Raw genomic sequence first — 24,428 nt, 5'->3', positions numbered from 1 at the left:
CGTGTAGAGCGATGATTTCTGTCCTTTCCTTGAATAAGTGTATAAAACTTGTCAAGATATTTACCAATTAGAGCTTACCACATATATATAAATTCATGTGGACTACATTATGACGGTATATTTAACAACTGAGTGGGAAATGTAGTAAATATTATGTAAATATACCTGTCAGAACCATAGAACATGCAAATAACACAAATAATAAAAATAAATCAACCTGTACTCTCAGATAAATGTGTACATTTATGTGTACTTTTTTAATTGTCAACATCACTGGTAAGTAAACCACATGTCATAGTTCCCTATGACCACCCGAGGGAGGTACTGTAACAGATTGGCTCGCGAGATTTCTGTCAAAATACACCTTTTTATTTAGTTTTAATTTAACCCATACACTGTAGGTGAATAAAATATTATGAAACAGTCCATCCAATGTTAAAAACAGAGGAATTCACCACATACAAAGCATTTTTGTCTCCACATTGAAAATATCTGGCTAATTTAGTGATTTTCAGTGTAATTTATGACCATGCTATATAACATATGAATGTATTTATATTTGTTATAATGTTATAACTTGTTATAATGCTTTATAACCATAATCATTTTGAACGATGTCATATATCTGTTCATTACATTTTAATTGGACTTAATACATTTGAATGAAAAGTATTTTATAATACTGTGTTTTATAGCATCTGCTGAGTGTGATATTTCTGTACATGTAATCTTACATCGGAGCTTACAAATACTGAATATCATGAAAGAGCATGGACAATAAATCAAAAGGCGGAACTATACGATAAACAAACTTTTCAGGGGGAACACGATGTCGGCGCACACAACGTAAAGGACTTCAAAATTGCTGTCACAGAGCGCAGTAAGTTCAATATGTCAAATAGACATGAATGATTTACAAACGATTCAACGAAGAAAGAAGATTGCTGATCTATCTTTCTCCCCGCATTTAACATATTGGCAACGCTAGTTGCTGCTTGTAACACCACTGATTATTCAATAAGGGGCATTTCAATGGTCATAGCCTAGTTGAGGTGTAACAGAAGCAGCATGCTATTGAATATCTTAAAAATGTATTAAGTTTGACTACACTTACAGAATACTGGCACAAAATATTACAAGAAAAAGCCTTATTCACTCAACTTGGCATTTTCATGACTCGTCAGTAATCTGTGTATTGTGTTCTCTGCTGTTTGTATTGTCAGGTTCATTGTTCCTGAAGAGCTCCCTCATCTGCACATGAATGCAAGTATACAATGAAGCGTGACATCTCTTGCTAAAAGTTGGTCATGATAGCTCAACAGACAAGATGATGTCCACCAGACTACTGACACTGCTTCAACCACACGCGGTGAGGAGGGGTCTTCCACAGATCTGCTCTGCCCATCTTTCAAGTCTCAGAAGGCAGCAGGAAAGCATCACCACAGCCTTCTGTCAGTCTGGATCCTGCTTTACCAAAAGTGACGGTCACAAGCAGAGAATATGGCCACCTTTACTGGCAGGCGACAACAGTGGCAGAAGGTTCTTCAGCCTCACTCCTGCTGGGATTGTGAACGCAGCCCCGGTGTCCGTCCAGCCGTACCTCAGATTAATGAGACTGGACAAACCCATAGGTGAGCTGAGCTCATGTGAAACAGTGTTGTTTTCCAGAATGTACTTTTGCAAGCCGTTCTTTGTTTAAGTGAAATATAAATTGTTGTGTTCTTGTAGGAACGTGGCTGCTGTATCTGCCCTGTACGTGGAGTATTGGGCTGGCGGCAGACCCGGGATGCCTTCCTGATCTGCGCATGCTTGCGCTCTTCGGTGTGGGAGCTTTGCTGATGAGAGGAGCAGGATGCACAATCAATGACATGTGGGATAAAGACTTCGACAAGAAGGTAAGAGTACATACGTAGAAGTAGACTGATGGTTTCCTGCGTCATGTTCTTCCTTTAGTCCCAGAATGTGAACTATTTATTGACTGTCAATTTAGGAAGTCAACAGTCCTGAGAGGCTTGCTTGACTTTTGTCAAATTAATTATCATTGAAGCTTCATTTAATACCATTAAAATAGTGTATAGGCACATCATTATACAAGTGTACAATTTAAGCAAATACTAAATCAGTTTAAACAATAAAGTGTGATTTGTTCTACACTCTTACAAATAAAGGTTCCAAAAAGGGGTTTTTGCAACAATGTCATAAGAGAACTATTTTGGGATGCCCAAAGAACCTTTCAGTTCCTGAACAGTTCTTAAAGGGATAGTTCAACCCAAAATTAACATTTTATCATCATTTACTCACTCTCATGTCGTTCCAAACCTGTCGAGGTATGTCGTAGTATCAAAGTTCAGTGTTGCATGGGGTAAAAGAGGGGAGGGGGGGCAAGGACGGGAGGGAGTTCAGCATCTGAATTCAGCATTAATTAATCGCATCTCTGACCAGGAGTCAGATATGCGATTAATTAAAGAAAAATTTATTGAAGAAAATAGTTTGCAGTTTCATCAGCAGAAGTCAGCTTGAACACTCTGCGCTCTGCGTACATGTTCTAGACACCAATAGTTATACTCTAACAGAGGTCACTAATTATGTCAATACATAGGTAAGCAAGATCCTGGTTGCTAGATAAACTTAGAAAATCTCCACACATGGACGTAAAACTCGAAGCATATCTTCTAGAGATTATTTTGAAGACGACTGATCAGAGGTCAGACGCAATAGGTCTTTCTAGAGACGTATATCTGTTACCCTGGACATCGGGGTGACAGCAAATGACGGCTTCCTCCTAGAGCTCTCTCTGCATCTAGCTGCAAAGATAGACATTCACACACATACGCAGAGAACACTTATCTGTGCTTCAAGGTACAGATAGGTGTAGAGTGTACACTTATATAAGTGTAATTCAGGGCTCTATCAAATATGGTTAACTACACACACAATGAGATCAGCTTCTTCTAGAGTAAAAAGGCAGACTAAAGCCATATTCAACTTATTTTATAACATGCATAAATGTAACTGATAAATAATTATTCAAGAAATATTGTAATTAACATTATTATGAGGGCCATTGTAGATCTGCAATCGACTCTTTCAAACATAAAAGAAGATATTTTGAAGACTGCTGGTAAAGAAAGTTGTTTCTGTTTCTTTAAAATGACAATGTTAATAATCTAAAGAAACTTTTACCACTATAAAGAATCTCTTGTGCAATGAAAAGGTTCGATGATAGTTAAAGTTTCTTGATAGAACCACAGATGCCAATGAAGAGCCTGTTTTTTTTAAGAGTGTAGTTTGTAGAAAGAATAAAGTTGGTATGAGTGTTCAAGGATGTGGGTTGTTGATCAAGCTGAACCATGACAAGGTGGATCAAATGATTGCTACAGCTAGACTGTTTAGCAAGGTTCAAGAAAGATAATAGGCCACCTGGATTTGATCTTGGCTGCTGCTGGAATATGTCTGATATGTGGGATGTGTCATATTTCTGGTAGGTATCAAGGACAGCCACTCGGCCCATTGCATCAGGGGAGATCACACCGTTTCAGGCTCTGGTTTTCCTCGGAGGCCAGCTGAGTTTAGCACTGGGGGTTCTGCTCTGCCTCAATTACTACAGGTGCTTTATATTTTACACTATTTTTGGTCTGGGGACCACTTCTCACCATTAACTGTTATTTACAACTTTTGTCTCAAACTTCTAAGTTGCTGCTTATTAATAGTAGTTAAGTTTATGTATGGGGTACAATTAAGGTATCTAAAATATGATTATTCAGAATCAGTCATTAATATGTGCTTTATAAGTACTAATAAACAGACAATATGATAGTAATATGAATGCTAATAAGCAACTAGACTGAAGTGTTACCAGTATTTTGCCAACATTTGGGACTAGAGTAAGATTGTAACTTTCAAGTTGATATTATATTAATATTTGTATTGATATCTTTAAATTGAGGGAAAAGACGATTGCAATTTTTGTTTCATGGCAACATTACTTTCACTAACTGATAAACTCGACTTCCCATCTGTCTCTAGCATAGCTCTTGGAGCCGCCTCTTTGTCGCTGGTGGTCACATACCCTCTCATGAAGAGAATCACATACTGGCCGCAGTTTGTTTTAGGTGTGTTACCAGAACCAGTTTTTAAACTTTCCCTCCATATTATTGCTGAAAATTTTTTCAAAATATTTCTAAGACTGAACATTCTGTACATTTGTTGCCCCTGTAGGTCTCACTTTTAATTGGGGTGCTCTTCTGGGTTGGTCTGCCGTGAAGGGATCATGTGACTGGTCTGTGTGTTTACCTCTCTATGTATCTGGTGTCATGTGGACATTGATTTATGACACAATCTATGCCCATCAGGTATAGTATGTTATTAGTTATCACACCCCAACGTAAATTTGTACCTCGTGTACATTTTGTGATCCATTTTCTCGTCTTGAGTAGGACAAAGATGATGATTTAAAAGTGGGCGTGAAGTCTACAGCTCTAAGGTTTCAGGAGAACACCAAACTGTGGCTGAGTGGCTTCACTGGGGCGATGCTGTCAGGGCTGGTTCTAGCAGGAGCTAATGCTGACCAGACTTTGCCCTACTATTGTGCAGTGTCTGCAGTGGCCATTCATCTAGCACATCAGGTGAGCAAGCTAGACTGTACTTGATAATAGTAGCCTGCCTGGGGTTACAAGAAAACAAGAAGAAAAAAAAAAAAAAAAAAAAAAAAAAAAAAAACAACTTTGGGTTAAATTAGTCGTTTAAAAATCAATATTGAATGACACGATATGCCAGATGAATTAAGTATATGAAAGGAGCGCTTAATTTATTACATAAAAAAAATTGTTACATTGACAATGAATCATTTTTTGTGTTCCACAGATCTACGCTGTGGACATCAACAGACCTGAGGACTGCTGGAAAAAATTTGCCTCAAACCGAAACCTCGGACTGCTTTTATTTTTAGGAATAGTGACTGGAAACTTATGGAAAAAGAGAAACGATCATCAGCATGAAACACAGCTTAACTCCATTTCAAATTAGAACGCGTGCTAGTTGTGTGACGTGGAATAATACTATTGATTTAGGAAACGTATGTAAACCAATGTTGGTTTTAAAATATTTATTAAATTGCTACAAACAGGCTCTATTTCTTAAATAATTAGAAAACTTACATTACATCTATAAAATTAATGTTAACATTGAGAACAGTGCCAGTAAGTTATGGCTACAAACAAACCAAAACACCCAAATAGTTTTATACAGGGAATAAAAATAAAACAACAAAAAAAATGAACCCCTATAGAGGTCAATTACAGTATTTGAATCAGATTTGGATTGTTTTAGTAGAGTAGCAGAGGCCAGCTATTTGTGCATTGTATGCAAAAGGAAATCTGAGGCACCATGAACGTACGAAGAGACCGTAATCACAGGGAAGAATAAATGATCATATTTGATGGGAATGGTTCATTTGGATGAAGTAGCATTTCATTGAGTAATGAGGTCACGAAGAAGCCCTTTCCTCATATGGAGACTCATAGACGTCCATGGGTGGACAGGTGCAGACGAGATGTTGGTCTCCATAGATGTCATCGATCCTTGAAATTGTGGGCCAGAACTTGGTCTCAGGTCTCACGAAAGGCTGAAATAACATTTTAAAATGGAATAAATAAAACTTACTTAAAATAAAAGTTTTTAATGTATTTTTACATGAATGTAAGCTACACACCATGGGGAAAGCAGCATACTCTCTGGAGTAAGGTCTGTCCCATGTGGTAGAGGTAATACAGGCCAGTGAGTGAGGAGCCATCTTTGGAAAACATGTGAAAGACAAGTTAGAGCAACTAGAGAAAGATCCAGATTCAATTTCAGCTCTAGAATTAATGTAATTAAAGTCGTTTGGACAAAGACAATCTGAAGGGCTTAAAAGCAAAAAAAAAAAAAAAAGCTTATTAATTCTTCTGGGCATAAAATGTGACCAGGAGTACAAATAATGCCATGCTCCATAAACCTACATAGTACATGTGCATTACTCTACACATGATTAAAGCTGCACAGATGTTGCCGATATGGAATGTTCCGAGTTCAAGTTAAGTTAGTTAAGCTTTAAAACACTCACCTTGAGAGGATTAACCCTCGAGTCCATCCGGCCCTCTTCGATGTCAGCGATTTCCTGTCGGATTGCCAGCAACGAGTCACAGAAGCGGTCGAGCTCAGCCTTGTCCTCAGACTCCGTTGGTTCGATCATCAGAGTTCCAGCCACAGGCCATGACATGGTCGGTGCATGAAAACCTGTCATAAAAGGCAGCGAAGAATCAGTCAGTTGTCAGACACATTTAAAGCCAAAAATATTTACTTTACAGATGGTTTTCACTTACCGTAATCTTGCAGTCGTTTTGCTACATCAACTGCCTCAATGTTTGCAGACTTTTTAAAAGGCCGCACATCCAAAATAAACTCATGAGCAATGAATCCTGCAAATCCAAAATAATCAGTAAATGTTTGTGAGGAACTTAATATAAAATAAAAAAACAAATCAATAAATCAATTCATTTTAAGATCAAAAATGCAATATAATAAAGCCAACCTTTAGAGCCCCTGAAAAGAATTTTGTACTGGTTTTCCAATCTTTTAGCCATGTAATTGGCATTAAGGATGGCCACCTCTGTAGCGTGAACAAGACCCTTTGAACCCATCATCTGTTGAATGGAAAATAAATCAAATAGTAGATTAATAAATTACGACGATATAGGGTACCATATCAGCTGATATTAGGGAGTTTTATTTTTATTTATTTATTGGTATTTGGCTATATATTGGATATTTCATTGTACTTTTCTTTTCTTATATTTTTACATTTACATTACCTTTGCCGTCATCTAAAATTCACTAAAAGCTCATCTTTAAATCATTAAAGTTGAACAAATGTGATTTTAGCAAATCTCAAAATAAATGTGCATTGTTTATGCTGTACCATTTAATGTTTTAAAGCCTTCATTTGCTTGTAAGATTTAAAATTAGTGTCCTATTTTTTTATGTATTTTTGCAAAATAGTACAGAAATTGATCTCAGCCATAACCTGAAAATAATTAGTATTATAGTGTGCATTCCTATTACTAAGATAGGCAAAACTGGTAAGACTTGAGTGTTGACCTTAATGTAAGCCCATGAGATGGGCAGGATAGCACTGGAGCCCCAGGGAGCAGCACTGATGGTGCCCAAGGAACTTCCTGCATTACTGGACTGCATGTTCACCACTGGATGACTGGGCAGGAAGGGGGCAAGATGCTGTTTCCTGTTGGAAAAAGCCATATTGTTAACTGGAGTCAACAGATCAACTGTTCTGGTAGATTGAGTAGGGCAGGTCTGCTCACTTCAAAACACTTACACTCCTATTGGTCCCATTCCAGGGCCGCCACCACCATGAGGAATGCAGAAGGTTTTATGGAGATTCAAGTGAGAAACGTCTGAGCCATAGTCTCCTGGCCGACATAATCCAACCTGAATCAGAAGAACTTGAGTGTTCAATGGAAAACTTGCTGTGAATGAAGCTCTGTCTGACACTTCTCACTTCTACAACTCAAGAGCATTTAAACATTATCATCAATCCAGATATATAATGCATGATTCATTCATAACATGTAAAAAATAAATAAATCATTGTTAGTCCATATAACTAATGTTAATGATCACTACCATATTGTAAAATGTTGCGGTTTGTTTTTCAATCTACCTGTGCGTTCATGTTGGCACCATCCAGGTACACCTGTCCGCCGTTCTGATGGATGAGCTCACACACTTCGTTCACATTCTCCTCAAACACACCGTTAGTGGAGGGGTATGTGATCATAATGGCAGCCAAGTTGGCCTTATGTTTGTCCACCTGACAAAAAAAGGAATATGTAGTTGACTGAGTAAAGTGCATCTTTAAAAGGTTAAGCATGTCATTTTTTGGATGTTAAACACTTTCTCCTACCCAAAACCAAAGCTATTCATAGGTTGGTTCCTTCCAAAACGTATAAACACTGAGTTTTCAAAACATTGTTTGAGCATCATGACACAGCAGCAACATGCGAGTTTGGAGCATTTGTTTGCTCAACCAATGGCAGTCAGGAGGTATGTTCAGGAAACCAGTTTGAACCTCAAACTCATTTTTGCCATTTCGTTTGGTGCTGCTAGCGGCGCAGAAATTACACACTTCACCTTTAACACTGACACACTTGTCTATGATAACATTATCTTGTAAGTGTAAATAGCTAACAGAAGATAAAGACTTCCTGTTGACAGGAGATGCAAAATGTGACACTTCAAATTACTGTACATACCATGGCTTTAAGGTGAGACACGTCAATGTTGCCATCTTTATCCACCTCCACCACCTGAACCTTCATGCCTGCCATCTGAGCGCTGGCAGGGTTTGTTCCATGAGCGGATTTGGGAATCAGACAAACCTGAACAAATTCATAACAGATTTGATGCATTAGATTAAATGGACAAAACAAACAACATTTATTTCTGTAACCAGATAAACAAAGCTAAAGTTTAGAATATTTGTCAAAATGTTCTCTTAACCCCGTTTGTTTACGGACTACTGTACACATGCCATTAATGCTTTTATGACTCCAAAAAGTGAACATTGTAAACATCGAGTCTCCCACGACACCATCAAAACATTTAAAATGGTCCACTAAGATCCAATCAATCACTTTCCAGCTCTACCAATAGTGAGAGTTTGGGGTGTGGCTACTGTAGCAGGCTGAGCCAGAGGGTGTCTCGCCAGACTATGGCGGACACATTGCATGGGAAAAGAAATTCAGATTTCAGTTACAGAAGTATAAGCCAAAACTTGAAGACTTTCCAAAATATGCAGAGTCAGACAACAGGGTAAAACAAGGGTAAACACTGGCAATGCTTTTAGATGCAAATGGACTTATGTAATTATATATAGATATATTAGAGCAGGACTGAAAGCTACAACCTTAAGTGTTTGCGTGTGCCAGGACAGCTATAAAGCCACAATAAGCACACAGGAAATTTGCCAATCTTGATGAATGACAGAGGAATGTAGACAGGTGAACTCTTGACCAATAAGAGGACAGCTTTACTCACATGTGACTTGCATAAACACCGATTGGGTCGCTTTGCAATGTTGCCTTGTGAAAGTGAACCAAACCAAGAAGAAAATGCAACATTGTAACAAATTAAGTCCCTCTTTCAGAACAAAGCAAATGTTGTACAGGTCTGAAAATGTCCTAAGGAGCATCTGCAATAGTTGTTGCTTTATATTTGATAATTCTGCTATGTGACACCAATAGTACAGAAACTGCATACTTCAACTTTAATGGTTGTTAAACATGCATAGAACCCAATTTTTTGTTGTCTTATTTAAACACTTCATGTAAAACAGATTTACAACACCAAGCTTGCCAAGGTGTGATACCACATTTAAGAATATACATATTCTACAAATTACGTCTGTCAGAAATTTCATAAAGCCATTGTACCTCATAAGGACTACTTTCATAAAGCCACTAATCTAGGTCTAATTTCAGTATGAATCCTTTTGTTTTCCACAGACATTTAAATTGACATGAGGGCGAGTAAAAAATTAATTTTAAAAAGTATTTTCGTTTATTTTAATCAATACTATATGACAGACATTTTGAACTAAGGACACAGTGGTCTAAATGCTAAACATTATGCAATTTTCAACAGGTCACCATGGACAAATTCATTGTCCAAGGACTGAATGTCTTAATCTCCAAATATGGAATCTTGCAGTAAAGTTGAATGCTGTAACGGGGTGGCTGTTTTCTATGGCTGTTTACTCAACCATGGCAGTTTGAACCTTGGCTAGTTTAAGAGCTGCATCCGCTATCTAAGATCTGCTTATTAGGAAGATAAAAAAAAACAAAGGCCAGATTACAAAACACTGCAATGACTTGACTAAACAGTCTTATCGCTGACCTTCTTTCCACTCCCAGTCCCCACTAACAATTTACCACTTTTTCAGCTATTTTCTCTCAGGTTCAAAACACTTTTGACCATTTTCCACTTTTCACTGTGGACAGAATTGAACTTTTTGTATTGCTCATGAACCGTTTGCTTCGCTTTCAAGCAGCAATTCTATTTATGCCAGGGGTTAAATCACTTATTGGTGACATTTGAAAACTTTCATAATTTTCATATTTTTGGTACAGTATCTATTATGTCTGTAATATGTCTATATACAAATATAATAATATTACATAAGATTATATAATACTAAATTATACTTCTATAATTATAATTTTTTTTTTTTTTTAAAAAGAGGACATTTGAAGAGTCTTATCAGATTGCCATTCTGCTTACAACCAGTCATGAAGGGTCAACCTGAAACTTCAAATGTCATGTATGTTTTTAAATGGCCCCAAGGTAATACACGAGGCGTGAGGTTAAATGAGAGGAGACTTTGCTACAGAGTGTTTCACTGCGGGATGATACTCACTGTTCTGTGAGATTCTCCTTTGGAATTTAGATAGGCTTTGATTGCAGCCAAGCCTGCATATTCCCCCTGCGCGCCACTATGGGACAAAGAAAAATCAATAGCATCATGTGTATGTAAGCTTACTGCCTCAGTACAGCAGAGTTCAAAGATTGCTTCAAAAGGCTCTTGCCCAAGAGTACAGTATGTTAATGATCCTGTTAAAGTGTCAACCAAGCAGAATGTATAGATGCCTACACACCCCCAAAACTTATCAGCACCAGAAACCTGAATGAAACTGAATGAGTCATGTTGCAATTTGCTTTGGTCAACTAAAAGACAACTGTTGATTGAAATTAGAATAAATCACGTTTTTGATACCGTAACAACAATATCAGACAGGACACTTGCCTATTTGGTTGAAAGGAGATCTTATCATATCCTGTAATCTCACAAAGGTCTCTCTCTAGCTGTCTGAAGAGCTGCTGATAACCTTCGGCCTGATCCAGTGGCACGAAAGGGTGGATGTTTGCAAATTCACTCCAGGTGATTGGCTGTTGTGAAAAGGTTACAATGAATCAGTGAATAGCTCAGACTGGTTGGAGATGCATTAAAAAGGAGAGCTGATATTAAAAAGCAGATTAATACTGACTCACCATGAGCTCTGAGGAACTGTTCAGCTTCATTGTGCACGAACCCTTGATTCAACAGCAGAGTTTTAATATGATGTTTGCACGTAAAATCATTACAATGGATAAATACCATTTTTAACTGATTCTTTACTTACCAAAGGAATCATACTGTGTACGAGGGAAATATCCTTATTTTCCAGGCGCTTCATGTAACGCACAATATTGGTCTCTGAGTGATAACTGAATTTGAAAATATACACACAATTGATTACTATACAGAAATAGTCCATCCACATATTTAGACAAACAAGAACCAGTTTTTCTGATTTTGTATCAAGTTTCATTGATTTTTCACAGATTTGGTAGAAAATACAACTAGCATTGAAACTTGTAAACAAACCTGTTAAACACTTGATGAGTAAGAAACTTGCTAGTTCTTTTGAAAGGGCTTGCCAGCAGTCCTTTTGTTCGTTCACTCATTTTCTCAGCAATAAGTTCCTGATAAAATGTCAAAAAGAAGAGATCTCATTGGGGCAAAAAGAATAGAGGATTTTTAGCAATAATTGAAATATTGAATCAGGCGAGAACTTACAGCTGAGGACTCGCAACCAAAGATCCAGAGCAGATCATCCAAGTCTCTCTCAGTGACGGTTTCATCCAGAGACACTCCGAGCTAAAACCACATCAACAAACTACATTAAAAACATTAAATAAAATTAATAATGTACATTAAGTAAATAAAAATAAAAGTAGCATTGCCTATTTTTGGGTTCATTTTTAACATTTTCACTGGCCTCACCAGTGCATCACTGTACACCCGTAGGTTGATCTCCCGCTGCATAGCTTTTTCCAAGATGTCCTTGCCAGCCACACCACAGTTGATCTTCAGCGTGTCAAAGAAGTTCTCATGTAGGAGTTTGTGACCAGCTCTTTTCAGTCCTATTACAACAATGAGAAACATTCAGTATCATAGCATTTCTTATTCAAAAAAAAAAAAAAATAGGAGTTGCCCAACTTGCCCTCAGCGAGAATCAACGTTGCATTGTGGGTTCTCTCTGCAATGTGCCTCAATCCTTGAGGACCATGATACAATGCAAACATGGCGGCCATGTTTGCAAGAAGAGCCTGAGTTGAGACATTAAAACTGAGTAAAGACTTTCAACTTTACAAATATACAGTTTCAGATTTGTGATGCTCTACCTGGGCAGTGCAGATGTTGCTGGTGGCTTTATCCCTGCGGATGTGCTGCTCTCTGGTCTGGAGAGCCAGACGATAAACTTCTTTACCGGCCGCATCTCTGTAACAGGAAACATTTGACAGTTGATACCAACACTGATGAGGAAAAAATACACTGAAGCCTATAAATTACACACTTACCTGGTCACTCCAACCATCCTTCCTGGCATCATCCTGACCAGATTTTCTTTGACTGCAAAGAATGCAGCATGAGGCCCACCATAGCAGAGAGGCACTCCAAAGCGCTGTGAGCTGCCCAAGGCGATGTCAACTCCAAACTCACCTGGAGGACGCAACACGCAGAGTGCCAGCAAGTCTGTGGCACAGCAAGCCAGTGCCTTTGATACAAAAAAAATAAATAAATTTCACAAAAAATAAAATCTAATTTGGTGCTGACAACTGGTGCAACCACTGATAGAACAGGTCTAAATCAGTTGTTTTAATAGATTGTGCACAAAACTTAATAGCAGATTCTGTTGTTGCAAATAAGGACCACTTGGCTGTTTACCCAAAAATGACAATTGTCATCATTTACGCACCCTCATGTCATTCCAAACCTGTAGGACTTTTTCTTTTTTTTTACATGGATCACAAATGGAGATTTTCAAAGAAACTCAAATCTCACTTTCATATATTCAAGCTTGCCATGAAGATATGTAGTCATGGAAATTACTAAAGTAGTCAAACCTGTTCATTAGAAGGGGGTGACCCAATAATTTTGGAAATAAAGTGAATGTCACACATGGTTTCACATCAGTGACTGACAGCTCTAAACAATTAAGTAGTAAGGAAATAACAGTATGTTCTTCAAAATTTCCCCTTTTATGTTTCACAGTAGAAAACAAGTCAAACATGTTTGGTGCTTCATGAGGGTGAATGAATTACTTGCAGAAAACCTAATATATGCAAAAACTGGTATCAGAAATTGAAAATGTGAATTTTATAAATGACATATGGAGGTGAGAGGTACATACACCACCCTTGTGAGCCCGATCAACAAGTGCCGTGAAATCTTCCACTCTGCCTTCAGTGTCTGGATACTGGAAGAGCACACCGCTAACATCCTTCCCACTGAAGTCCATCTCATGAGGAAGCTTGAGAACAGTCTTCACACCAATGTAACTAAAGGATACAAACTTTTAATCAATACAGAAGGGTATAGAAATAGAGGGAGACAGAGGAGTAGAGGGAGAGAGACAGACAGAGGCACAGATAGAAAGACAGATGGATAGAAGATTGGACAGAGAGATAAACATATACAGAGGGACACAGTCATACACAGGCAGACAGATAGAGAGAGTGAGAGAGAAACAGACAAACAGACACAGATAGAGAGACAGATGGATAAAAATTGAGAAACTGATGGACGGAAAGGAGGATGATATACAGACACACATACACAGAGAGACACATAGACAAACAGATGGATAGAAAAACAGATAGATAAAGAGAGAGATAGAAAGACGGGTTGACATTTCTTTATTCTATATGTTGGTGAACTGCCTTACTTGGCTCTGGTTTGCACAACTGCAATAGTCTGTGGATGGCAGCGTGGGTCAATGTAGAATATTCTTCTTTTGTTTTGTCTTTGAAAAGAAACAATGAGTGTTAATTATCACTCCCAGCTCTGGGAAAACACCATCCTGCATGCCAAAGACCTGAATGAGCAGGTTCAGCTGTTGGCTAACAGACTAAGGTCTCCTTGATAAATGGAATAATGTTCTTCATAGAGGTTTCCAGCAGTAAGAACACTAACCTGTTGCAGAGCTGCATGGCCTCAGCAGCAGCAGTACCCTCATCCAGCAATGATGCATTAGCTACTGCCATTCCCGTGATGTCACAGACCATGGTCTGATAATTCAGCAGGCTCTCCAGACGCCCCTGAGAGACCTCAGGCTGGTAGGGGGTGTACTGGGTCACCCTATAGAGAACAAAAAAAAAAAAAAAAAACCAAAAAGACCTCCAGTCTGAGTCACAAGATTTATCTAATGCTGGGCACGCTACAACTTGCTTACATAATGAAAATCATCAAAATGCAATTTGGTTTTTGACTAGAACTGTACTGACCATGAGAAACTAATGAACAAAGTGTTCCAGCTCGTGGCTGTAAATTTTAAGTCCCATGACTAAAACGGGTCCACTTTTTGCTTTTAGTCTACCAGAAGCTGAAATATAACAGTATGCTTCAAACGAGACACATACCATCCCGAATTCTCAAGCAGATTTCTTTGTATGACTGGTGGGACGAAGCAGTTATAATAACCCATTCCAATATAGGACCTCCACATCTTGTTCTTCGATGCAATCTTTTGAAGCGAATCAAGAATTTCATTCTCACCTGTAGTGATTAAGCACAACGATAAGAACGATTTGAAAATCTGTGTTTATGTTAAACACAATCAGTATGTGAAACACCCTAGATTAATAAAACAGTTCTCATGTGCTTACATAGTTTTGCTTTTATTGTGAATCATTAATATAGCCATTAAAAAATTGGTTTGATTTGACAGTAAAATAGATTATTTTTTCCAGATCTAAGCTCCTTCCATGGAAAAAAAAACTACGATCCAGCTTCTGTTTCACAAGTGAATATTTTAGAAAGCTTCTCACATGACTCATAAGTGCAAAGCAATTGCTTTTACACACACTGGCAAATACACCTAGCATTTAAACACACACCTACAAAAACATCACATGGCATGATCTGATGAATAATACAAGATCACACGATCTCACTGATTAATATATGCATTAAGCGTGTTTGCAATTCATAAACAATTAGATAAAGCACATATGGGCCATTTCCTGATGGCTAGGTAACAACTAGTTTAGTGGTTGTAGCTTGAGGGCACTGGAGCCAGTTCATACAGAGACACACAAATTCCCGAGGCATTGTGCTGCAGCTTAGCAACACGGCAACTGAACTGGGCAAAGATAATGCTGTAGTGAAAACAGCTAGAGAGGGGAGAAGAAATACACATTACTGACCTCCTCTGGGATGTTCATTTTGTCAAGTTTAACACAGAATATTTGTGTGACAACGAGGCAGTCTTGATATAGTGTTTGTAAATGTGTGTTAAAAGGTAATCTATTTTTAACATAACCATTTCGAGAAATAAAAATATATTTATAAAACCACAAAAGGTAAAGGTTAGAGAGCCCATTATTGTTGAGCAGTGAATTTCTCGCAGGATTTGCAGATCAAGCTCTGTGCAGCTGAACCAGCAGAATCCAGTATAGCCCCCCCATCATCAGCTTCAGCATGGCTTGCTTCATTAAAGACACACACAAGCAGATGAGAAAACCGACTCCTGCCATATGTCAAACCTCAGAGTAACTACAATAAATTGTATGTTTAATGACAATATTCCCTTTATAACCCTCATTTTGTCATTCATGCAATAGTTTGAGGAGGGAAAGAAACCAGTCTAGTGACTTGATGTCAGCAAAAATGTAAGTTAAGACGGGTTTATTCATACTCCGGTGTACAATGTGCAATTTGTATAAACCGTCCGTTTTCCCTGTATATGTTTTTAAAATAACCATCATACTTTATAATTGCAAATGCAGCCCAAAGTTCCTCCTGCTATTCATCGTTAATGCCGTTAAATTGTGAATTATTAGGCAAAGTTGTATGTTGAGCAGTGCACGCCTGATGTAATGCTACTGCTAACCAGATCAAACTGGCCGAGTGACGCTGAACTCTGATTGGCATCGGCTGAGGGCGTCAGGAGATTGGTGCTGCTCGCCGGGATCCGCAAAAACAACTCCAAATATGTTCAAAGGAAGACTTAACGGTGAAAAACACTCCAGTAAGGTCTATTGGCTCACAAAGAGCGTGTAACCTACATTCCTCGCTCAGATGGACTCCTTTGTTAGAATCTAGAACCCTAATTCGAAATAAAAATCTAGATTTGTAAAAAAAAAAAAAAAAAAAAAAAAAAAAAAAAAGTCTTAATGGAACGACCAGTTCCGCTGCCCTAAAATCTGACACCGGGTAGACTTTCAAATACCGCTGAAATGAAATTTAACCTCGCAGTTTGCCTCACAGACAGTCAGTGCAAATAAATGATGAATTCACAACAACAAACGACACGTGTTTGCTCTGTCTGCCGAACGAGCAACTTACACACAGGATCGTCCATCTTCAAACTTCTTCCCAGGCGGATGGATGAGGGAATTGTGTTTTCGATAAGCTGAGCGATTGACTGAAATCATCAGAAAAGTGTGAACTATTAATTTGTTTATTTTTTACTGTCATCACCATCAACACCAACTACGAAAATAGTTGCAAAATTGATTAAAGTTTAAGATGCGAGTAAAATGCTGACATAAAGTGTTTAAACAGACTCGCAGTCTAGCATATTAGTATATAAACATTACGTTTAATAAAAAATAAATAGGTTTTTACCTCAAGTCCAAGGGTATTGAGCATCTCAGTTTTTTCTTTGTCACCCGGTCCAATGTGTCTTTCGGAAAAATCATCGTGTCTCGGCAAAATTCGTTCAATCTTTCTAGACCACAAAACTTGTGAGGTGCCCATACAGCGCACATTTGCAGACACATCTGCGTTTAGAACTTTAAGTTTTTTAAAAACATCCCCTTTATTGCTGATATTCCTGTAGGGCGCGCGAGCGTTGATCGACCTGCTGATGACAACACGCCAGGATTTAGCGCAGCTCTGCATGTTCTTCACTTGAGATTGACTAGAAATTGTACGGAAGAATCTTTCAGTCAGCCTCCGCGCCGTGTAACCCACTAAATGTCTGTGAAATTCCTTAAAAGTGTCTATTTTATACGCCTCCTCGTTGCACGGGGAGCAGCCAATCGATAAGGGAACTCTCTCTGACGCAGAGACAAGCCCCACTCGCTCAAGTCCCGCCGAAATAACTGTGTGCTGTGGGGAGTTAGTGCGACGCGGCTTACATCTATAGCCTAGTATTACTCACACACTTGGTATCTCTGCTTGTTATATGGCTTCTATGTCTTTACATGTTTTGTAGATGGAGATTCATTAGAGGGTTTCACAAGTTTGGCAAATATAGCATACAATTATCTATCTATTTATCTGTCTGTCTGTCTATCTATCTATCTGTCTATCTATCTATGTCTGTCTGTCTGTCTATCTATCTATGTCTGTCTGTCTGTCTATCTATCTATTTATCCATCTGTCTGTGTAGCACAGGGATAGGCAACATCGGTCCTGGAGTGCTGATGTCCTGCAGAGTTTAGCTCCAACCTTGAAAAAAACCCTCTCCAGCCTGTAGCCCTAGTAATTTTGAAGACCTTAATTAGCTTGTTCAGGCATGTTTGATTAGGGTTGGAGCTAAACTCTGCAGGACAGTGGCACTCCATCGACGTTGCCTATCCCTGGTCTAGCAAAACAAAAGAATGTTCTATATTGACCCATGCTGTCATCGACTGTTGCAGTTGCAAACCAGAGCCAAGTAAGGAAGTTGACCAATTTATATAAAACAATATATGTATATCTGTCTGTCAGTCTCTGTCTATTTTTCTATCCATCTGTCTTTCTGTCTCTATGCCTCTATCTGTCTGTTGTTTCCATCACTCTCCTGTTTGAGAGGATTATTTACTACACATAACTTGGTTGGCACTCTTTCAGTTTCCATTTAGGAAATAAGTACACAGCTGTGACTTACTGAGTGTCTATCTCTCTATGCACGTCTGGAATCCAGAAGCATATTTTATCTTAAGATCAAATATAAGTCAACCACACCGTATATATTTATCATATCTGTTACTCACACATGTTACTAGAGCAGTTCTGGTTTGGTGATGGATCTCATTTGGCTATTTTGTGTTGAAAACCCACACATGTTTTACCAGTTTGTGAATATACCATTTGCATTTCTGTTTTATTGTTTAGCCAGGCAAGGACATCTCTCAGTAATCAACAGGTACAGTATAACAGCGTAATATATGCTGTTGCTAATGTTATTTTGATAAATGCATCCTTTTTCTTAGATCATCTGTGAAATGAAATTTTTCTCCTCTTGTAAGGTATGTCTATTTGACACTGGGAGGATTCATCTTTGCTATCGTAACAATGGGTCCATACAGCTTATTGCTGTTCTTCAGTGCTGTTGGCAAACCTGCTGGCACTTGTACTTACAATACCAGTTATACTGGCTTCAAGAGACACCAGACTTCAGGTATTTGTCAAGAAGTATAAACTGTAAAATCATCCAATTAGATTCTATTGTGAGCTCTTGTTTTATTTCTAACAGGCTCTTACTGGCCATATCTTCTCTCATGTTGATGACCCAAAGGGTTTCTTCTCTATCACTTGATCTGCAGGAGGGAACGGTCACTAGTCCCTTTCAAAACAGCAGTCGGGATCTATCTGTCCTTATACCATTTCTAAGTTACTCACTTACTCACTTTGGGGAAGTCGTGGCCTAATGGTTAGAGAGTCGGACTAGTAATCGAAAGGTTGCGAGTTCGAGCCCCCGGCCGGCAGGGATTGTAGGTGGGGGGAGGGAATGTCCAGCGCTCTCTCCACCCTCAATACCACGACTGAGGTGCCCTTGAGCAAGGCACCGAACCCCCAATTGCTCCCCGGGCGCTGCAGCATGGCTGCCCACTGCTCCGGGTGTGTGTTCACGGTGTGTGTGTGTGTGTGTGTGTGGATTTGTTCACTACTCACTGCTGTGTGTGTGCACTTGGATGGGTTAAACGCAGAGCACCAATTTCGAGTATGGGTCACCATACTTGACAATACGTCACGACTTTTTTTTTTTTTTTTTTGACTTTAATTTTACTGCACTTCTTGGAGAACCACTTTGCAGTTTCAACACTTTTGTGGAGTCTGCAAATGAGTGGGACTTCACCATTGGCTTCATATTTAGGGAGGCTTACTTCCAAAATGTTGCAAATTGAAGTGAAGTGACATACTGCCAAGTATGGTGACCCATACTCGGAATTCATGCTCTGCATTTAACCCATCCAATGTGCACACACACAGCAGTGAACACACACCCGGAACACACAGCCATTTATGCTGCAGCGCCCGAGGAGCAGTTGCCTTGCTCAAGGGCACCTCAGTCGTGGTATTGAGGGTGGAGAGAGAGCGCTGGACATTCACTCCCCCCACCTACAATCCCTGCCGGCCCGAGACTCGACCCGCAACCTTTGGATTATGAGTCCAACTCTCTAACCATTAGGCCACGACTTCCCCTAAGAAATAAAATTGTAGCTTTGGTGTGGATTAAATATCCTCTCAAGGAGCTCTTAAAATCAGTCACATTCAGAGTAAACAGCCCTTGCGTTTGTCAAAACATAATATGGATCTGGGTCCTGTCGCTGCTAATTAAGTTGCACTATTATGCACACTGGAAAGTCAGTAAACGTGTTAACAATGCTGCAGGCATGGGTTTCCATGGGTACAGTCACAGTGGAAAATCATCATGGGATGGGTTTTCTGATGGCAGTCCATGGGTGACTGAAGCATCAAGCCGTCCTTCAGTGTTTGCGCGCCAGTGGAACAGAACTGGCTTTCTTGGCTTCGAAGAATGATAGAACAGGTCTAAATCAGTTGTTTTAATAGATCTGTGCACAAAACTTAATAGCAGATTCTGTTGTTGCAAATAAGGACCACTTGGATGTTTACCCAAAAATGACAATTGTCATCATTTACGCACCCTCATGTCATTCCAAACCTGTAGGACTTTTTTTTTTTTTACATGGATCACTGTAACGGTCCGGTGGTTGTGGCAAAAAGGCGCTCAACAAAAGTATAAACAAAAGGAATCTTTTAATAAACAGCTTCAACACACTTACGACAACATGTTAACTTAAGATCAGACAAACACAAAGGCAGAACTGAGGACTTATAAAGGGGCTGGAACAAACGAGGAAACAAGGTAATTAATTAAACACAGGTGATGACGATCATTAATTAACAAAACTAGGACACAAACTAAAACAGGAAGAACCAAATAAGGACAAAAAGGAAACTAAACAAACAGTTCTGTTACAATCACAAATGGAGATTTTTAAAGAAACACTCAAATCTCACTTTCATATATTCAAGCTTGCCATGAAGATATGTAGTCATGGAAATTACTAAAGTAGTCAAACCTGTTCATTAGAAGGGGGTGACCCAATAATTTTGGCAATAAAGTGAATGTCACACATGGTTTCACATCAGTGACTGACAGCTCTAAACAATTAAGTAGTAAGAAAATAACAGTATGTTCTTCAAAATTTCCCCTTTTATGTTTCACAGTAGAAAACAAGTCAAACATGTTTGGTGCTTCATGAGGGTGAATGAATTACTTGCAGAAAACCTAATATATGCAAAAACTGGTATCAGAAATTGAAAATGTGAATTTTATAAATGACATATGGAGGTGAGAGGTACATACACCACCCTTGTGAGCCCGATCAACAAGTGCCGTGAAATCTTCCACTCTGCCTTCAGTGTCTGGATACTGGAAGAGCACACCGCTAACATCCTTCCCACTGAAGTCCATCCCATTCATGTCATTCCAAACCTGTATGACTTTTTTTTTTTTTTTTTTACATGGATCACAAATGGAGATTTTCAAAGAAACACTCAAATCTCACTTTCATATATTCAAGCTTGCCATGAAGATATGTACTCATGGAAATTACTAAAGTAGTCAAACCTGTTCATTAGAAGGGGGTGACCCAATACTTTTGGCAATTTAGGGGAGGGGAGCAGCCAATCGATAAGGGAACTCTCTCTGACGCAGAGACAAGCCCCACTCGCTCAAGTCCCGCCGAAATAACTGTGTGCTGTGGGGAGTTAGTGCGACGCGGCTTACATCTATAGCCTAGTATTACTCACACACTTGGTATCTCTGCTTGTTATATGGCTTCTATGTCTTTACATGTTTTGTAGTCGCATTCTTGAACGCCAAATTAAACGCTGAGACAATTGTGGAAGAATCATACAACTGAATAGATAAGAAGCTGGTAGTAAGCCGTGTCAATGAATGGGGTTCTCCATGAGTTCCTCATTCTCCACACCTGGGGAATCTGATGCAGATCCTTTGAAAAGGACAGTTCTCTGGGGAACTTTTAATGAAGCCAATGTTTACTCTATAAGGAAAACGCATCATGCGAAAAAGGCTTTGAGACACTTGAAACAGGCTATTGAAGTTCCTCCATGGGGCACAGTCTAGGAAGATGGATGGAGATTCATTAGAGGGTTTCACAAGTTTGGCAGATATAGCATACAATTATCTATCTATCTATCTATCTATCTATCTATCTATCTATCTATCTATCTATCTATCTATCTATCTATCTATCTATCTATCTATCTATCTATCTATCTGTCTGTCTGTCTGTCTGTCTGTCTGTCTGTCTGTCTGTCTGTCTATCTATCTCTGTCTGTCTGTCTGTCTGTCTGTCTGTCTGTCTATCTATCTATTTATCCATCCGTCTGTGTAGCACAGGGATAGGCAACATCGGTCCTGGAGTGCTGATGTCCTGCAGAGTTTAGCTCCAACCTTGAAAAAAAACCTCTCCAGCCTGTAGCCCTAGTAATTTTGAAGACCTTAATTAGCTTGTTCAGGCATGTTTGATTAGGGTTGGAGCTAAACTCTGCAGGACAGTGGCACTCCATCGACGTTGCCTATCCCTGGTCTAGCAAAACAAAAGAATGTTCTATATTGACCCATGCTGTCATCGACTGTTGCAGTTGCAAACCAGAGCCAAGTAAGGAAGTTGACCAATTTATATAAAACAATATATGTATATCTGTCTGTCAGTCTCTGTCTATTTTTCTATCCATCTGTCTTTCTGTCTCTATGCCTCTATCTGTCTGTTGTTTCCATCACTCTCCTGTTTGAGAGGATTATTTACTACACATAACTTGGTTGGCACTCTTTCAGTTTCCATTTAGGAAATAAGTACACAGCTGTGACTTACTGAGTGTCTATCTCTCTATGCACGTCTGGAATCCAGAAGCATATTTTATCTTAAGATCAAATATAAGTCAACCACACTGTACATATTTATCATATCTGTTCTACTCACACACATTACTAGAGCAGTTCTGGTTTGGTGATGGATCTCATTTGGCTATTTTGTGTTGAAAACCCACACATGTTTTACCAGTTTGTGAATATACCATTTGCATTTCTGTTTTATTGTTTAGCCAGGCAAGGACATCTCTCAGTAATCAACAGGTACAGTATAACAGCGTAATATATGCTGTTGCTAATGTTATTTTGATAAATGCATCCTTTTTCTTAGATCATCTGTGAAATGAAATTTTTCTCCTCTTGTAAGGTATGTCTATTTGACACTGGGAGGATTCATCTTTGCTATCGTAACAATGGGTCCATACAGCTTATTGCTGTTCTTCAGTGCTGTGCTTCTCCTGCTGCTGATCCACTGTCTACACCCAATGCATATTCATAATTGGACGTTAGGACTGCAGATGTGTTGGCAAACCTGCTGGCACTTGTACATCCAGTACCAGTTATACTGGCTTCAAGAGACACCAGACTTCAGGTATTTGTCAAGAAGTATAAACTGTAAAATCATCCAATTAGATTCTATTGTGAGCTCTTGTTTTATTTCTAACAGGCTCTTACTGGCCATATCTTCTCTCATGTTGATGACCCAAAGGGTTTCTTCTCTATCACTTGATCTGCAGGAGGGAACAGTCACTAGTCCCTTTCAAAACAGCAGTCGGGATCTATCTGTCCTTATACCATTTCTAAGTTACTCACTTAATTTTACTGGACTTCTTGGAGGACCACTTTACAGTTTCAACACTTTTGTGGAGTCTGTTAGGCAAATGAGTGGGACTTCACCATTGGCTTCATATTTAGGGAGGCTTACTTCCAAGATGTTGCAAATTGTAGCTTTGGTGTGGATTAAATATCCTCTCAAGGAGCTCTTAAAATCAGTCACATTCAGAGTAAACAGCCCTTGCGTTTGTCAAAACATAATATGGATCTGGGTCCTGTCGCTGCTAATTAAGTTGCACTATTATGCACACTGGAAAGTCAGTGAATGTGTTAACAATGCTGCAGGCATGGGTTTCCATGGGTACAGTCACAGTGGAAAATCATCATGGGATGGGTTTTCTGATGGCAGTCCATGGGTGACTGAAGCATCAAGCCGTCCTTCAGTGTTTGCGCGCCAGTGGAACAGAACAACAGCGGCGTGGCTTCGAAGAATGGTCTTCAAAAGGTCCAAACGATCTCCACTGTTTATGACCTTTGGGTTCTCAGCATGGTGGCATGGTCTTCATCCAGGTCAGATTCTAGGCTTTATCATCTGGGCCATCACCGTGCAGGGAGACTATAAAATACATCACTTCTTGCATCCAAAGCTTACCTCCAAGTGGAGGAAATGGCTGTATGTCTGTCTAAACTGGGCCTTTACTCAACTGACCATTTCATGTGTTGTTGTCTGTGTGGAGCTTCAGAGTTTAGAGTCAGTGAAACTGCTCTGGTCTACATATATTGCTGTGTTTCCACTACTCAGTGTTCTGATGATTATATTCCTGTGAGAAATGACCAGAACCAGTGAAAATTATATAAATGTAATCAAATATCTCATCAGATATAGTAAACATGGAAGCTTAAACATGGACCTGCAAGCACATTTGAGCATCTGTTTAGGGGAGAGCGGGGTGAGTAGAACCACTTTTTACTTATGCTGTGTCTACTGTGTTTACTTACGGTGTGTCATCATGCTAACAATATAGCCACATTTTATAACTTACTAAAGCACAAACACGTGTGATATTTTTGTCAGATTTGTGAGCACATGACAGTAATGGGTCCAACTTAAATATGTACATAAATATCAGGATGTGGAGCATCCTTGGGAATAATCACTTTGGATCTAAAATAAGATGCTTTCAAACATGTTTAAAAAAAAAATGTGATCAGTCAACATGGAGTTAAATTGATTATACTACTGAAGTAAAACTGAACATTTTCACCTCATGCCAAATCATAGGAAGAGAAATTGAATAAGAATGACTTCTTAAAATCTTAAAATGTGTGAGCCTTGTGATGGGACTGTCCATTTATCCAGGGAGTTTCCCCACCTGTGGCTCAAGACATTAGGCTCCAGCTACCTGCAACCAAGGGCAAAGCTGT

General features: G+C 39.0%; 3 protein-coding genes across 3 annotated transcripts; 2 read left to right on the top strand and 1 right to left on the bottom strand.

The window, feature by feature from the left end:
- The first annotated feature begins 817 nt into the window (after positions 1-817).
- coq2 (coenzyme Q2 4-hydroxybenzoate polyprenyltransferase) lies at positions 818-5,663 on the top strand. The gene is made up of 8 exons (XM_079419222.1): positions 818-880; positions 1,224-1,631; positions 1,729-1,895; positions 3,486-3,607; positions 4,027-4,112; positions 4,219-4,352; positions 4,437-4,625; positions 4,864-5,663. The coding sequence occupies exons 2-8, from the start codon at positions 1,328-1,330 to the stop codon at positions 5,023-5,025; spliced, it is 1,164 nt and encodes a 387-aa protein (XP_079275348.1). The 5' UTR covers positions 818-880; positions 1,224-1,327; the 3' UTR covers positions 5,026-5,663.
- Positions 4,784-17,207, bottom strand: LOC306871365 (glycine dehydrogenase (decarboxylating), mitochondrial-like). The gene is made up of 25 exons (XM_079419221.1): positions 16,724-17,207; positions 16,442-16,520; positions 14,515-14,650; positions 14,069-14,233; positions 13,821-13,898; positions 13,287-13,434; positions 12,454-12,650; positions 12,277-12,373; positions 12,096-12,201; positions 11,876-12,015; positions 11,669-11,749; positions 11,477-11,574; positions 11,232-11,316; positions 11,101-11,142; positions 10,856-10,998; positions 10,469-10,544; positions 8,307-8,432; positions 7,715-7,864; positions 7,370-7,482; positions 7,135-7,276; positions 6,569-6,680; positions 6,360-6,455; positions 6,101-6,273; positions 5,711-5,791; positions 4,784-5,623 (listed from the first exon to the last, which is right to left on the bottom strand). The coding sequence occupies exons 1-25, from the start codon at positions 16,997-16,999 to the stop codon at positions 5,486-5,488; spliced, it is 3,078 nt and encodes a 1,025-aa protein (XP_079275347.1). The 5' UTR covers positions 17,000-17,207; the 3' UTR covers positions 4,784-5,485.
- Positions 17,208-22,410: 5,203 nt separating this feature from the next.
- LOC306870734 (ghrelin O-acyltransferase-like) lies at positions 22,411-23,830 on the top strand (the record flags this gene model as incomplete). The annotated part of the gene is made up of 2 exons (XM_079418160.1): positions 22,411-22,493; positions 22,597-23,830. The coding sequence occupies 2 exons, from the start codon at positions 22,411-22,413 to the stop codon at positions 23,828-23,830; spliced, it is 1,317 nt and encodes a 438-aa protein (XP_079274286.1).
- Between the last annotated feature and the right edge of the window lie 598 nt (positions 23,831-24,428).

The sequence above is a fragment of the Barbus barbus genome (assembly GCF_936440315.1).
Source record: "Barbus barbus genome assembly, chromosome: 6".
Classification (NCBI taxonomy): domain Eukaryota; kingdom Metazoa; phylum Chordata; class Actinopteri; order Cypriniformes; family Cyprinidae; genus Barbus; species Barbus barbus.
Note: the sequence above shows the minus strand (reverse complement) of the source record. Positions and strands in the feature narration are given on the sequence as shown.

Excerpts from the sequence above, each read along its gene's own strand:
- LOC306871365 (XM_079419221.1), bottom strand. The coding sequence starts at position 16,999 with ATGCAGAGCTGCGCTAAATCCTGGCGTGTTGTCATCAGCAGGTCGATC. Across the intron at positions 7,277-7,369 it reads GGAATGGGACCAATAGGAGT|GAAACAGCATCTTGCCCCCT; the intron begins GTAAGTGTTTTG and ends TTTTTCCAACAG. Across the intron at positions 6,681-7,134 it reads TCTCATGGGCTTACATTAAG|ATGATGGGTTCAAAGGGTCT; the intron begins GTCAACACTCAA and ends TCCATTCAACAG.
- coq2 (XM_079419222.1), top strand. The coding sequence starts at position 1,328 with ATGATGTCCACCAGACTACTGACACTGCTTCAACCACACGCGGTGAGG. Across the intron at positions 4,113-4,218 it reads CTGGCCGCAGTTTGTTTTAG|GTCTCACTTTTAATTGGGGT; the intron begins GTGTGTTACCAG and ends TTGCCCCTGTAG. Across the intron at positions 4,626-4,863 it reads CCATTCATCTAGCACATCAG|ATCTACGCTGTGGACATCAA; the intron begins GTGAGCAAGCTA and ends TGTGTTCCACAG.